Source organism: Hipposideros armiger, unplaced genomic scaffold (assembly GCF_001890085.2).
Source record: "Hipposideros armiger isolate ML-2016 unplaced genomic scaffold, ASM189008v1 scaffold_184, whole genome shotgun sequence".
Taxonomy (NCBI): domain Eukaryota; kingdom Metazoa; phylum Chordata; class Mammalia; order Chiroptera; family Hipposideridae; genus Hipposideros; species Hipposideros armiger.
Window position 1 is genome coordinate 478,899 of NW_017731534.1, and position 16,187 is coordinate 495,085.

The 16,187-nt window shown below is 42.0% G+C and overlaps 2 protein-coding genes and 1 pseudogene across 3 annotated transcripts in view; 1 reads left to right on the forward strand and 2 right to left on the reverse strand.

The window, feature by feature from the left end:
• Nucleotides 1–2,181: 2,181 nt before the first annotated feature.
• MOB3B (MOB kinase activator 3B) overlaps nucleotides 2,182–16,187 on the forward strand; it is a 189,861-nt gene continuing 175,855 nt past the window's right edge. Inside the window, exon 1 of one of the 2 annotated variants that reach the window (XM_019652690.1) lies at nucleotides 2,182–3,216. The gene's annotated coding sequence lies outside the window, so the exon portion shown is untranslated. The remainder of the gene's footprint in view (nucleotides 3,217–16,187) is intronic. The other variant, XM_019652691.1, reaches the window with a different exon arrangement.
• IFNK (interferon kappa) lies at nucleotides 7,845–8,471 on the reverse strand. Its single transcript, XM_019652692.1, has one exon. The coding sequence runs from the start codon at nucleotides 8,469–8,471 to the stop codon at nucleotides 7,845–7,847; it is 627 nt and encodes a 208-aa protein (XP_019508237.1).
• On the reverse strand, nucleotides 13,634–14,126 carry LOC109388187 (10 kDa heat shock protein, mitochondrial pseudogene; annotated as a pseudogene).

Genomic DNA, 16,187 nt, shown 5'->3' on the forward strand with positions numbered 1-16,187 from the left:
TTCCCATAGAAGCAAAGAGGCATAGACATAAGGAGTAATAGCCAGTGGGAAACAGTATCTTATTCAATTCATGATGGAGTCAATTTGCCATATGATACCCCTGCAAGGTTCTGATAAAAGCTGGGTTTGAGAATGAGATGGAGCCCAGGATGCTACAGGATGAATGTCTGTGTCCTCCCAAAATTCGTTTGTTGAATCCTAACTCCCTAGTTGGTGGTATTCGGAGGCAGGGCCTTTGGGAGGTCATGTGGGCAGAGCCCTTATACATGGGATTAGGGCCTGTATAAATGAGCCTGAGAAAGCTTCCTTACTCCCTTCTACTATGTGAGAACACAGCAAAAAGATGTCTGTGAGGAAATAGGCCCTCGCCAAACACTGAATCTGCTGGTGGCTCGATCTTGGACGTCTCAGCCTCCAGAACTGTGAGAAATACATTACTGTTGTTCCTAAGCCACCTAGTCTATGTATTTTGTTATAGTAGCCTGAGCAGGCTAAGACACAGGAGAACCAAGGGGAGCTTGAATCTTGAATGCTGGCCCTTACATAGCAGAATCTGAACGTTGAGCCAGCCTCCTCAGCCACCAGTCACAGGCAGAGAAGCTGGATGACAGCTGGGGCAGCTTAAATCATGGACCCCACGTACTGAATGGTGAAATTTATCCAGGAAATATTGAAGTCCCTGCCAATTGCCATAAATACCATTCCTCCCCAGGGACGGAGCCACTAAGGGTGTGGCAGTGGGATGAAAGTCCTCTTTTCCTACAGGCAAGGCTCAAACAGAAGAAGAGAGGCTGTGACAGTCCATTAATGTTTGTTGATTAGAATCGACTGCCTTCTTCTCCCTGTGCAAGCCCTGCTCATCTGCACCCAGCAGGGTGAGCCCTATCTCCAAAACAGAAGTTGGATCTCGATGCTCTGCCTTAGCTTCTGAGACAAGAAACCTTATTTTTTCCCCTCTCTTCTCGACAGGACCAAAAAGACCATGTAATGAGAATTCTTGGGCAGGAAACAGCCTCTTCACAGTTAGGGACCAGTAAGGGAGAGAGACGGACTATTAAGCTAGAGCAATTAAGAGACACTTCCTTTGCAAGATGGCACCTTGCTTTTTTCTAGTATTTTATGGCTTTATTTTATATATATAAATTAAATATTGAAACCATCTGAAATTTATGTAAGTTTAAGTATAAAATTATATTTAATTTTTTCCAGAATACTATACAATTGTTTCAATACCATCTGTTAAATAATTTATTTTTCCACATTGCTAAAATCTTGTATGTATTTGCATCAATTTCCTATGTATTACCTCCTTTAATCTAAAATGGTCTTGTAAGATAGGTATTGTTACAGATGAAGCTACCTGGGACAGGGAAAACTTGTATCTCAGAATTAGGAAAGCACAACAGCAATAGAATATGAATATTTGAAGAAAATTTAAGACCATGGCAAACGCATTTGTATTAGATAAAGTCTTCATAAATTAACAAATTTCACTCTATTTATTATAGCTCTAGCCAAAAGAAATAATAAATGCAGTAAATGCCTTGTTTAAAAAAAGAGACGCTTCCATCCTAGTAGTTCTGGATGATGAAGAGCTCTCTTGTTGCCACGAGGCCAAAGATCAAAAGGAGCTTTAAAAGCAGTGACTGGGACTTGAGGCAGTTTGGAAATGAGATTACATTACTCAGTGATGAGCAGAGACATTGCTTCGTGGCTGTATTTCTGTATTTGTTTTTTTCCCCCATGTTTGAATTTGTGAATACAATCTCCAATATCTTTGCATTGCCTAAGTGTTACAGAATTAAATCAAATCATTTAATTCAGGGATGATATCATTAGACCATGACTATTTATTAACTATTTCTTGCAGCATCAGAAATAACTTGATATTGCAAAAGATATACAGAAGGTGCCAAAAATGTATACACATTTTTTGTTTTTTTTTTAGCTGAGCCATCCTGCTACCTATTGGCAGCTCAGCGGCTGCTCAGCTCGGGCTGGACTCGAACTGCTGTTGCTCAGAGCTCAAACTCTTGAGCGAGCTCTTAACCAACTGAGCCACTCGGCCGGCCCTTATACACATTTTTAAGAAAGGAAAAAACTATATTAAAATTGTAATACTCAATATATACCGATAAGAGAAGATGACTACAAGTCACATGTATACATTTTTTTGGCAACCCTGGTATGTGGTTTTAGAGGTTCTCTTTTACTAGTTGTGGAAACTACTTTTGGGGGAGGGCGTTTTCTCCATATACTTAATTTCTACTCAATATATTTCCATACCTCTTCAAATGTGTAATAAGAATTGCAAAATGCAATACTTAGTCATTTGGTGCTCCTCAGTCAGTATGCATTAAGATGCAACCAGATGGGGAATAAAAAGATATGGAAGACTCTTTTCTTAAAGAAGCTTAATATTTAATAACTCCTACTGTGAACTACGAATACTTTCTGTGTTTAGTTTACCTCTTACAACCACCCTGCAAGGCAGATATTGCTCTTCCAAATTTAAGAGGTAAATGTTGAGGTGTATAGGTCATTGGCCAAGAACACACAAGTACAAAGTGGCAGGCTGTGGGTTGGTCTTCAAAATCCGCGCTCATTTCATTACTCCCAGCTCATTCTAATAAACCCGGCAGAATCTCAAAGTTATTTCCAAATAATTAATGCTCCCCCTCGATCAGGCAGTCCATGGCATTTTTCAACAAGTCAGAAAATCTTGGAGAAGATAAGGGGTTTCCCCCTCTCTAGGTCCCTTGGATGTGGCCGCTGTGGACCCAGAACGCATCCTTTCTGATCCGATATCTTTCTTGCCACCCTGGCCAGAGGGTCAAGGTCTTTTCCTTATGGTTGGGAGCCCCAGTAAACTGCCCATTCTCTACTTCTTTCCCAAGGAAAGATGACCCAAAGGCGACCTGACTCCTCTCCTCCACCGAACTGCCATTCTGTGAGCGGCCGCCAGGGGATCCCCGCTCTGCGCCCCCGCGCAGCTGCCGCGCGTTGAGTGCGTGTGGGGGCTACTTTGGAGTCGCGGCGGCTGCAGCTGGAGCCCCGCGCTCGCTCGCCCGCGCGCTGGTTGGGCCCGGAGCCCCTCTCGTGGATCCACCGGAGTCGCCCCTCCTACCCCGAGCTCGCGCTCTTCCTCTCGCAGTCGCTGCAGCTGACCCGGCGCAGGAAGCCGACAGGGCCCCGGGCTGAAGGTAAAACCCCACGGTGAGTGAGATTCCGCTCCAAGAGAGGGAGGTGGCGCAGCCTGGCAGCTGCTCGCTCCCGGTCGTGTTCAGGCGGGCAGAGGTGCTGGGCGCACCTGGGGGCAGATGCACAGAAAGACGGGAGGTGGCGGACCCCCCTTTCCCCGCCCGCCCTCCACGTGCTCCGGGGCTGGAATCGGCTGCAGACCCCTGCCCGCAGCGTGGCTTCTGGCTAGCTCTCGGCGCAACCTTCCCGAGCAGGAATGAGAGTCCGGTCCCCACCCTGGCCTCCGGGCCCTGATTTTAAAACATATATCAACAAAATCCATCTTCCTTCGGGGTACAAGTCTGTCCCCGAACCCATCCCGAATCTCAGATGATTGCAGGGTGCGTGTTGGGCTGTGGGTGGCGGGAAAACAAACTTTTACAAAAGTGTGCCTGGGCAGGGGGACAAGGTTTAGGGCGTATTGATCTTGACGGAGAAGGTTCGGTTTGGGATTGTGGAGTCCCCCTCCGCTACGTCGGCCGAGTCACCCCCTGAACTGTTGCTGCTTCGTGGAGGAAAAGGGTGTGTAAGGGACATACAAATTCTGCTGAACCCTGGGCCAACAACTGTCAAACATCCCAGCCCCTCCCTTTCCCTCTACTGAGGAAGATGGTGAAAACCCTTTAACTTTCCTTTGATTGCTCCTGCCTGCCTTTGGACCCCTCTCATAAGGACGGGTCAAGGGCTGATCCCTGGCGCCTGGCAAGCAAGTATCAGAGACTCCAAACTCTCCAGGATTCCCCTACACCCACCTTCCTGACCCCCCTCCCAGACGTCCCCCCAGTAGAGACCACGCGACAGAGCCTATTAAGATCCTGGCGAACGGCTTTTCGTTTCTTCGCGTTTTCCCTATTGTGTGCCTTTCCCACATCTGGCAGGGCTCAGGGAGAGAAGGAAGCCCCTAGCGTCCTCCTCCCCTGCCCCCCCACGCCAGCCACCGGGCCAGCCCCCGCCCAGGATCCGGACCCCAGCGTGGCCGCCCCACCCGGGCCTTGCGGTTAGAGGGCGGAGGGAATGTTGTTCCTTCCCCGCCTCCTCGACTGCTTGTGGCCCAGGGCGCATATCTCAGATCTTATCCCACACGCACCGCAAAAGGCGCAGATCCGAAAGGGGCGCTAATTTCGAGCGCGTGGAAAAAAGCGAGGTTCCGCCCTAGTGCAGGGTGTCCTTTGGTGGGTTCCAGCGGATTTCAATCTCCGCCTAAAGGCGTGTGGCTGGGCCGCTGCCAGGGCAGCGGGATGGGATCAGGGCACTTCTGGCAAGGCAGAAAGCTGAGGAGGCTCTGAGGTCTGCGAGTTTCCAAGGGCTGGACGGCAGGCGAGTCGTTTTAAAGAGAATGATGACGGAAATAACCTAGGAAGCCTCAAGCCGTTGGCTAGAAATAATGGTGAGCTGGCTCCCTCCACAATGAATGTGCAGTTCTGACTTTGCGTAGGGCTCCAAGTTTAAACCCCAGACCCCTCTTCTTGGTATTTAGAAAAGAGACCCAGAGGACACAGCACAGACGCCACCGAAAGTGTTCATGCTTCCAACTCCCTGCCAACCGGTGGCTTGGGACTGGCCCCCAGTTCCCCTGTGGGTGCACCTGTGAGATTCCAGGTGGGCCTACTGTCCTGCCTTCCCTCACAAGCTAGATGCTTACACATTGTACTTGTTCTTATTGAGTGTGGATTATTTATTAAGGAACTAGGGCAAAAGCAAAGCGGCCACTCTGAGAAGGCAGTCCCCGGATGGTACCCCTCGAGAGTTGCTTTGCCTGGGAGGGAAGGTCGAGTCTGTGCACCTGCTGGAACCTATACCTGTACTTAGCCATCCATACACTGGTGTCGCCAGCATTTTCTGTGGGACGCCCAAACGGCATCTCTTCCAAGGAGACTCATTTGTACTCTTTTTATCGCCCACTTTTTGATCCCTCCCTCGAGCCAGAGTAGGGAGGAAGGTTCCATGGAAACTTGTGACCCATGTACCCACACAGGCATTTTAAGTGGAAACTGTGCACCTGCCTCTGCACAGTTCTAGGAGTTTTCCCTTTACCTGACTCAACAGAACTTTTTTTCTTCCATTTAAGAAAGACAAAAAACAAGAGAGACAGCTAACTCAGGAAGGTCGGCATATAGAGCACTTTCTCCAGTGATTTTTGGATATCACCAGTGGGACCAACAACCAAAAAAATAAAAATAAAATAAAATCTTTGAAGCCCCTGAAGCCACTTTAGATACACTTCATTATGAAAATGGGCCCCCAAGGAAGGATTCCTTTGAAATTTAGCAGCAACAGCAGCAGGACTCAAGTTGCTTAAGGGTATCACTAACAAAGTGAGAGGTCCGTGCTCTGTCCCAGCTAGGCCGGACCCTGGGAAGAAAAACAGTGGGAGATAAGCTTCTATAGTTTCTTTCATTTTATTAAAAAAAATAGAAATAAAAACAAACAACCTCCCCTCCCCCCAATTATTGTAGAAAATACACAGAAGTAAAAATGAAAACAAAGAGAGGAGGTATATTATAAACAAGGCTCCCATGAACGTTTTATCCAGTTATTTCCTTGGAATAAATTTCTGGAGATAGGCTAGCTAGGTCAAAGGTGGTGATGCCCCTTATAGGATATTTAAGATTGTCATATCGTCCTGTAGGACACTTATGCCAGTTTACTCTCTCCCCAACAGCTGACAAGAGGATTTTTTTCCCTATACCCTGTACTCTACTCACACTGTATTTTATCATTCTTTTACATCTTTGCCAGACTGATGGGGAGTATCTTGTTGTCGTCTTTTGCATTTCTTTAATCATAAATGAGATGAAACACATATTGTCTGTCAGTATTTCTTCCTTGGGGACGATGCCAGTTTCTGTCTTTATCTGTTTTTCAGTGGCCGCCTTCTCCTTTTTTCTGACTAGAGGTGCTATTAGTAAAAGCACGCTGTTCTAACTTCCGCCCCTGCCCTTATAGTCAGTCAGTCTTTATTGACTTAAAGTGCCAATTCTCTTCCCTCTTGTAGAACAAACATTTGGCAAGACTGCAACCATAAATTACTAAAGTAACTGACATGATCCCAATAGAGCTATTAGGGAGGTCATGCAAAGGCGCTATTAGAGAAATTCATGGAAAATACCAAGTGTATACTTTCTGCTTAGTAGCTTGCATGCCCCAACTCCTCTACAGCTAGTAATACTGTTTTTTGTTTGTTTTGTGTTCATTTGTTTCCATTTAGAACAAATCTGTTGATGAGTTGTTTTTACTAAATGGATGATGCTAACTCATTTTGTGGTCTGATCCTTTCACTGATCACCAGCACACCATGATCCACAATTTGTTCTTGTCCTTTAAACATTTCTTCTAACTTTTGGACGGAAATTTGCCTCAGTTTTATCGTAAGTCTTTCTCTTTTGGGCTATACAATTTGAGCCCTGTACTTGGATGAATCTTGAATCTAAACAGTTTAGCAGCATACGGTTCAAACAATAGCAGGAGAGGTCTCCCTCCAGAACCAGGTACATTTCACAGTCTTTTGTGGATTTGTGTAGCCACAGTCTCTATGTTAGTTCTTGATTGAGGGTAGATGATTCTGAAATGGGGTGGAGGTGCAAAAGGAAGAGTAAACTCATTTTAGCCAGATGATGAATGATGAAGGACCACATAAGAAAATTTAAGTAAACAATCTAGGTAATCTGGGTACAACCTAACTTTTAAAAAGATAAAATATATAAAAGTGGCATGTATGATTAGAGTGACTAATTTACTTGACAGACAGAACATGGTCTTCCAATTTGGAAAATCCAATATGAAATTCTTCCAGAGTATGATTGTAGGCATTTCACTCCAGGCACACAAAACAATGAAAGCAGATATGATACTTTTCCGCATGCTGTTAGATGTAGAAATCAAATAATATGCATTAGGAATGAACAGTGCTCTCTGCTTTAGAATCATAGGCTCTCAAAGGTTGAACAAGAGCTTAATGGTCATCTACTTAAACCATCTAATATCAGAGAGTGGATCTTCACTCTCTTAAAATAATAAAATATCATTTTACAAACTTTGTATCATTTCAAACAAACCAAGCTGAGAAACAAATGGGCCAGAACCACGCCCCTCTCCTTTTGTTTGGAGAGCTCAGGGAGAAAGGGAGGGTTTTAACTCCATGGAAGTTTGTATAAACTGTTTTAAGGTATTGAACTTTCATCGAATTAACAACTTTTCATCGAATTAACAACCATCGAGGCATTACATTTTGCAAAATTCTCTAATCTGTGTTTTCTAGCCATTGGCTCGGTAAAGTTCAAAGGTAGTATAACAAAGCAAGTACAAAGTAGCAAAAGGAAAGAGGATCAGAGGGTAGAAGATGGAGAGAGAATCTTATTCCATTAAAACTGCCTTCAGGACTTTCTAACAAGAGTTGGTCACCCAGGGGATGGTTGGCATCATCTCTTACAGAGGTGAACATGGCTGATATTACAAGACCAAACTTTAGAGAGAGTAAACATTACATAAACCACCACCAATTCAGCCAATAGCAGGCATAAAGGATAGCACAGTAATTCTTAAAATGAAGATGGAGGAGAAGGGCATTTTGGAAAGAAATGGAATTTTAGTTTTAAAACTATACCTTATTTTCTCCTGAGGAATGCTGTGAATTTCTGAAAGTAGTAGAAACATCTTATGAGTTCCAGCCGGATGATCTCCAAGGCACAGTGACTGAATTTCTTGTCTTTCAGGAAACTATCTATCCTGCGGAAGTATCTCTTTAGTTTTAGCTTGGTCATCTGGGGGACCGTAGCTCCTGGATGTTTCCTCTCATCCTCTGCCATCTCTGTCACGTCTTCATTTTCCATATCCTCTTCTTTCAAGCATTGTTCCAGGTAGTGCAATTGCTGATCAAGTCCAATTTGGATTTGTATCAGGTGTTTCTTGTCCCAAGTGGATTGGAAGGTATATTGACTGAAGATGTTGAAGGTCTGTTTGGATATTTCATAGAAGGCCTCCTTGATGTCTCTTTTCAGAGGCTGGGTGTATGACAGGATCTCTTGTGGCAACTCAAAAGCCTTGCTTTCTCTTAGACACTCCACAGGAAATGAATTGTTCCTACTGTTCAGAAACCTCAGGTTTCGCCAAGTGAGTCTATACAAGTGATTACCTAGCAAGTCACAGTCTAGAGAGAGGGTGTCAGGGATGAACAGGCCCACAAGGCACACAGACCACAAACACTTCTGAATCACGTCAGTCTTGGCGCTCATTTTTTTTTTCTGAGCTAAAATAAATTCAGAAGACTCAAGGTTGACAATGATGTTCTAGGTCTTAAGTATGCCTTTGCATGCCTTTTATACACCTGAATATCTTCAGTGGGGAGGAGTTTTCTCATTTGCCATTTAATGGTTCTCAAGGTTTCGGCCCCTTTCTTTTGTCTCTGAAGCTTTTTTACTTTTTTTTTTTTACTTTGGGTGACTACACTGACTTTGGAGATTTTATTTATTTATTTATTTATTTATTTATTTATTTTTGAGAACAGTGAGCAAAGCATTACCATTGCATTACCTCAGATGCCTGGATGACCAATCCTAGTACTATAGAATCATTATAAAAAGGCTGATGCAGAGTATGTCAGAAAAAACTGAAAGCTGTGTGACTACATACACTCACTCACCCAACACTATTATATAAGAGAAAACGATCATCCAAGAACACCTTATCTCAGTGAGTTAATCATAGCCATTGATCAAATGACTAAGGTGATTTGATTGTAAGGCTAATCTTGTTATATTAAGCTTCTAGATTTGGATATTTTCTTGTTTTATTTGATTTTTCTGGGTCTCATAAAAGATGAAAAACTCAGTTGGTCAATTGAGCATGGCACTTATCAAATAGAAGACTAACCCAGCTAGGTTTTCTGCTACCATTAAAAGATGTTGATACTCTCCAACCATCCTTTCTTTCAGTTTAGTTAAAGAGGAATCAGTGCTTCCCATCCCCGCCTAGCATTTTGTGGGCCTCTAATATATTTCATGGGGGTCTTCCAGGGGACTGTATATTGTGGAATATTTTTCTGCTTCATTAACCTCTGTCTTGTAGTATAAGGCATTTTCTTTACTTTTAGATATGGTTTAGCATTTCAAAACTTTTGCTTAGCTCTCTTTCCTTCTTTGGAGGTTCTGGATGTCATAAAAGTTTTTGTTTGTTCCTGTTTGGTTTTCATTGAGGAGGTGTATGAGTAGGTGATTACCCATTTTAGCCGAACTTGCTTTACACCTGGACCGATATTACTCTGGTAATGATGGCTGTCCACCATTTATGGTTTCCACTTTGTTTGACCAAATAACCTTTTTGTGGGTATAGTCAAAGCAAATGGATCCTTTTCTCCAGGAGCATGAAGTGGGATGTCATTAAATAAGACTAGCTTAATTATCATCTTAAAAAAGGAAATACATTAATTTTCCATAAAATTATTTTAGAATGATAAGCAAATATGGCAGACTTTGATTGGAAATTTGGCTTAAACTGTTCTTATCTAAATCAGTTGGCTACACCAAAGGCTAATTGTGGACAAGTGAGATTTCTTAAAATCCTGCTTTTTGGACTCGTTTCCTATGAAAAGAAAACTTATTACATATATTACACTATAGGCTCTCTCTATATAAATTCTGATTTCACAGATTTTGTGGGGTGACTAACTTGGAAAAATAATTGGGAAAAAAGGAACTTATTTATATAAGTTGGCACAACCTTCTTAGGGAGGAAAATGGTAATATGTGTCAAAAGTCTTAAAAAAGGTGCATAATCTTTGACTCAGTAATTCTCCCTCTAGGGATTTATGCTCAAGAAATAATGATGAATATCTTTAAAGACTTAGCTGTTAGGAAGTTTATCACAGCAAAAAACTGAAAACAATTTAAATGTTTAGCAATAGGTGCTTGGTTAAGTAATTTATCAATTAAAATTTCTGTACAAGCATTAAAGATTATGTTGTCGGAATATGTTTGGTCACTTGAATAGATTCACCCTGCAGCTTAGCAACAAGTTTATGTGGTAGTATATAGGGCCTAATACATATTTGTTATATATTTAATAGTAAGTGTTATATATTGTTACATAGTAACAAATATGCATATATATGCAGGAAAAATTCTAGAAGTATATATGCTACAAATATTGAGTCATTATCTCTGACTGGAAAAATAATGGGTGGTTTTTATTTTTGTATTTTTATTTACCAAGTTTTTTAAAGTTTTCTGTAATCAGCAATATTTCTTATTTGGTAAAACAAAACTATTTTAAAAATAGGATACATTTAAAAAGAAAAATTATTAGACATCTTCAGTGGGACCAGTACTACAATATTTATTTAAACATTTCCATTCTGAGTACTTCAAAAGGAAATGTGAATTTTCTCTAAGACTCAGTTCCAATACAGTTGGTATGAATAACATAGACTATGTGGGGAGTTCACTGTAGTAGTCTTGCAACTTTTCATATAAAAATATATATGTTTATGTAAATATATACGTACATTTATGATTCTGTAAAGTGCAAAGCACCTCTGAGAGCCATCCCTTCCTATATACCTCACATAATTTATTTTCCCTAAAACACAGTGAATTGTCCCAGTTATAATTACTTGTCTCCCTTTGGGGCTTTTACAATGCTTTGTCCTCTTTACTTATTGCTTTAAGAAATAGATAATTGTATAAGTATTGATCTCTCAATTTTGTCTACTTCTCCTCCCCCACCCACTCAGGGTGCTTTGTACTTATTTGCACTTATTTGAGACAGTTCAACCATACTAACCAGGCTGAGAGATTGTTCAGTTGAACTGTGATGCTAAGAGGTCCTGTTCATAGATCATGGAGATGGCTGGAGATTTGGCTCTTGCAACCATCTTGAAGTTCCCAATATTTTCTGCCATGTACAAAAATTTCCCTCACCCCAAATTTCCTCCTTTTTATAGTCATTCCACATCATATCCTCATTTGTTTAACACTGTATTTTTAGCATCGAGCCCATGCCAATCACTGGGCTAGGTCTTGAAGAAGGAGGAATAAGGTACAGTTCAGAATCTCAAGGAGTCCATGATTGGAGAAGCAGACATGCTCTGAGTGTTTCGGATAGCAGGAATAATCCATAGGTCTTCCCTGTCGCATGGACCGCATTCCCATGTTCTATAAGTATTAATTGATGCTGATGTTGACACTATTCATGACAGAAAAGGGAAGATGATTGACATGCATGTTTTCCTTCCTTCTACCATTTAGGATTGCCTGATTTCGTATATAAAAATACAGAACACCCACACAATATTTGGGATGTACCTATAAAAATCATTAATTGTTTATTCAAAATTCAAATTTAACTGGGTGTCCCATGCTTTATCAGGCAACCCGACCCACCATGCAAGCTCCCACTGACCTCGTAGAGCAGAGCTCAAACATGGAGCTCTCTCTAGGAAGCTTTGTCTTCTATGAGTGGCCCACCACGTGCACAAGTGCATTCAGTTACATGTCTCTGCATTGGCTTTCCTTGTGCACAACCACGCACACTCTAAGGAGGGCCCCTGCCATATTTAAACAAAATAGTACACACACACACACACACACACACACACACACACACACACTCACACACTCATAATTGTTCTGATCAGAAGCATTCTTGGATGATCAGCCATTGGTCATGCCTCTGTTCTGTAAAAGCCATACCGTCTGAATATATCTCAAAATCTAATCAGGAAATTGAAAAGAATGACAGTGTAAGGAAATGTCTTTGTCCCACAATTTGTCTGTTACAACTGCTCAGTCTGTCATTAGTGGGTTATGTGTGGACATAGCTAGCGTTTCCATGATATCTGTTCTTATTCCTCTAGTGTATCTTGAGATCACTTCCATGTGGTCGGGCTTTCTTCAGAAGGAAAGCTGATTAGCAGGGACTGCCCCATTGGCAATGAAGCTGTGGGAGTTCCGTGTGGATTCCAAGATTAGCAGTATTGGGCACGGCACAATTTGTTTAACAAACTAGAGATGAGACATTTCAGTCTAGACAAGATAGATAGCTATGATTCAGCTCAGGGCATTTGGCATCTTCTGGTAAGATTTATTGCTGTCCATAGGAAGACAAGTTTCAAACCAGCATTTCAGAATAACATGCCTATCATCCATGTTACTCAGTACCTGAAGGTAAGTCATTCCATTTGTGGGGTCAGAAGGTGGTTGAGCCCATAGAGAGCTCAGAGGGGAAGCCCTGTGTCCATGTCTGGCAGTGCTCCCGACAGGACATGGAGACGTCAATCACCACAAAGTGGTGTGCAACTACTCGTATGTTAGCCCCAGGCCAACCCTGCAGCGCCATCAACTTGGCTTTTTACTCGTTCTCTTTGCCTCCCATATTGGGATCGGCCTCTCCCGTGGTCCTCTAGTCCCCTTCTTGGCTATTCTTGTCTTCATGATGTATCTGATATAGAAATGTATAATGATTACACAAATAATACATGGATATGTCTATATTGTAAAAACTCAGACACTTCAGATAAAGTGAAAGCTTTTCTTGCCAGCTCAGGCTCATGTCACGCCACTGTCCTCCCATGCAGTAGCTAGTTATCAGTTTGGTATGTGTTCTTATTTGATATCTGTCTCCACATTAAACACTCAATTCCGTGAGTGCAAGTGCAACAACTGGCTTCTTTGCAGCTCCCTCTTGAGTGCCCAGCAGAACCCAAAGAGATCAAAAGAGACCTGGATCACTGCCGTGGGTGATATGCAACTTGGGAGTTGGGATTTACTATATATATATTTTATATTTTAAATTACTCAAGCAGGATTATAAAAATGGTGACATGCTTTGAAGTTTAATCCTATAAGTGTATCTTTGTGACTGAATATGTGATATCATTTGGAGATAATATAAAAAAATCCACATTATAAACCCTTCATAAATGAGTCCCAGGATAAATGGGTCAGCAGACCTGGATCAGAAGGCTCCAGGACCGATCTCGGCACCTGGCGCATAGTAGGTACTCAGTAATTATTGGTTGAATGACTAAAAGAAGATAAGGAAGCCATGTGTCAATATTTTGCGGTTTAATTATTTTGGTGTAGGGATATGGGCAGTACAAAGTCAGGTGTTGGGGCTAGTTGACTTCACAGCATGGTAGATGGCGGCTCAAGGTTCAGTGTGCTCTCCTACTTCCATTGCTTTTCTTTGGAATTCCCTGAGGCTGGTTATGTCACGAGCACTGTCATACCTCTACTATATTGGTAGCACATAGTTTTGCATTTTGGGGTTGACTCATATATCTTCTCCTCCGGACAAGAAATGTGTCTTATTCAGATTTGTTTCCATGGCATCTCTTACATAAAGACACTAATTGCTCATTGAATCAAAAACTACATGTGATTTCTTTTTTTGTTTTGTTATATTTTTATTTGGAAATGTTTATATCAGTACAGTGGAACTAAATTTTAAGAGACGCTGGATGTCATTACTTTGGATATCATTACTTTATTACAAAAGAGAAACATGGAAATTATTTACATGATGAGATTTCAGAACTTCAGTGGAATGGGCAGCTTCACATGATGCCATGTCAATAGTGATTTATTTCAGTCTACATACTTTCCAAGGGTGTCACCATCCCTAAATAAGAAATAATCCTTGTCCTCTAGAGCTACTTTGGTGCCTCCATATTCTGGAAGAACTTTATCTCCAACTTTCACGCTAACTGGTTGAATCTCCCCGCCCCTTCCTTTAGAGCCGGATCCAACAGCTTCTACTGTTGCTTGCAACACATTTCCTTGAGATTTTTCTGGAAGCGTAATGCCTCCTTTGGTTACAGTTTCCGCAGCACTCCTTCAAACTAATACTTGGTCAAAGATGGGGAAAAACTTTCTAAATGCCTGCCCTGCCATGACTCCCGCAGCAGCAGTTCGTACTGTGCTCTTGCGCCATGGCCACAAGGAGAGACCTGCAGTCGAGTCTCCCAAACACGTGAACTTTAGACAAGCTACATGTGATTTCTTATGATTTTATAATTTGGGTATTAACCTGTGAGGGAAAACTGCTGAGAGGTTCCAAGACCATCCTTCTCCCCTATCCCCAACATTGGTACTTCTTTGTATGAGATGCTTCTGGTAGCTGTCATTCAACCATATCACCCTTCGGGAGGCTCTTTGGACCAACTTACTGTGGGTTCTCTTTCAGAGCTCAACTTCAGGTTATACATACACATAGTACCTTCCTGCACAGGAATAATTTGAGCTCTTAGAAAATGATCCCTGATAAAAAGAAATTTAACATGGTGGAATAAGTATTTAAATAAATATGCCCTCTTTGTAAAATCTACCCTCAGTTTTGGGATTCCCAGAACAGCCTCCATCCATATCCTTGTTGTTTCCCTTGGTCCGTTCAAACCCTAATGGGGCCTTCACCTCTGAGAATGGTAGTGCTTCAGATGGTGGCAGTGAAAGATGTCACCCACCAGAATAATCCTCCCCTTTCCCCACTGAGTAGCTGAGGATTTCTTTCCAGATCACATCTGAGAGTGCCTGTAGTTTAGGAAGGGATGACAAGAGTGGAGTGGGTGATGGACAGAGATGTCCTCTTGTCTAGGATATGTATTTTAAAAGAAGTTGCCATTCCACAGATGAGGACAGTGTCTTCTTTTAATTATTATCAGCATATATGTGGTCATAAGGTTTCCTGACATTTATGAAGAACAAAGAAAGGCATTATTATGGGAAAATTTAAGTGAGCTGTTTTTAGACTGACAGAAGACTCACATGTTCCAAATTTTTGGATTTTTTTTTTTTTTTTAGTGTTTGAGCATGCCTGAGTTTGGGGGTGGTGTCCAGGAAAAGAAGTTGGGGGCTATATTAGTTTCCTAGAACTGCTGTAACAAATTTCCACAAACTGAGTGGCTTAAAACAACAGAAATTAATTTTCCCATAGTTCTAGTGTCCAGAAGTCTGAAATCAAAGTCACCAGGGAAGACTGTTTACTGGCTCTTCTAGCTTTTGGTGATCGCTGGCAGCCCTCATGAGCCTTGTCTTGTTAATGCTTTGCTTCAATCTCTGCCTCCATGGTCATATGACAATTTTCATGTGACTGTGACCCTGTGTCTTCCAGACATTGCCTTCAGGTACTCTTTGGTAACAACCTGCACAGTTAATAATAATAGAGGATACTATGTATTTAGTAGTTACAAGTACCAACTCTTTATGTAAATTATCTTTAATTTTCACAGCCAGCATACAATGTCGATGTCATTATCCTCAATTTTAAAAAGGAGGAAATGGAAGCTTGGAAATATGAAGTGACTTGCCCAAGACCACATAGCCATAATTCCACAGAATCAAGATTTAAATCCAGGTCTGTCTGAGGCCACATTGTATTGTTACAGGATCTAGGATTGTAAAAGGTTTGTTTGAAAACTCACTGTGTGCATCTATGCAGTAATAGCCTATTTCATTCCCAAAAGGATTTGAAGCAGCTTGTAAAACATATACAACACAAGATAATAAAAAGTTAAATCAGAGTTGAGGGACTATAAGTCCAAAAAAAAACAAGACAAAATCAGGGGCACAGTTAGAACCTAAGAATGTGTATCATAATGTCCAGTGCCCTTATTGCAAAGGGGTGCAAATCTGTCCCTGGGCTTTCTAGAAGCAAAGAGGAAATATGACCTGTTAAAGTAACCTCAGTATCCAGAAGATAAAACAACCCAGCACCAAAGCTAAATCCTCAGTAGAAGCAAAGCTTTTCTTGGTACCGAGTCCTGGGAGCAATTTCTCCTGTGGGCCTTCAGGAACAGAGCCTGGGCAAAGACTGCAGCAACTTCTGTACAGAGGTAACCCCACCACCACCGCCACATATGTGGCAGGGCTGCCTCTTGTAACTTCCCTCCGTGTAGGCGGATGTCACAGTGCCAATGGGCAGATCCTTGGCAGGCGTTCTGCAGGACCTTGTCTAGT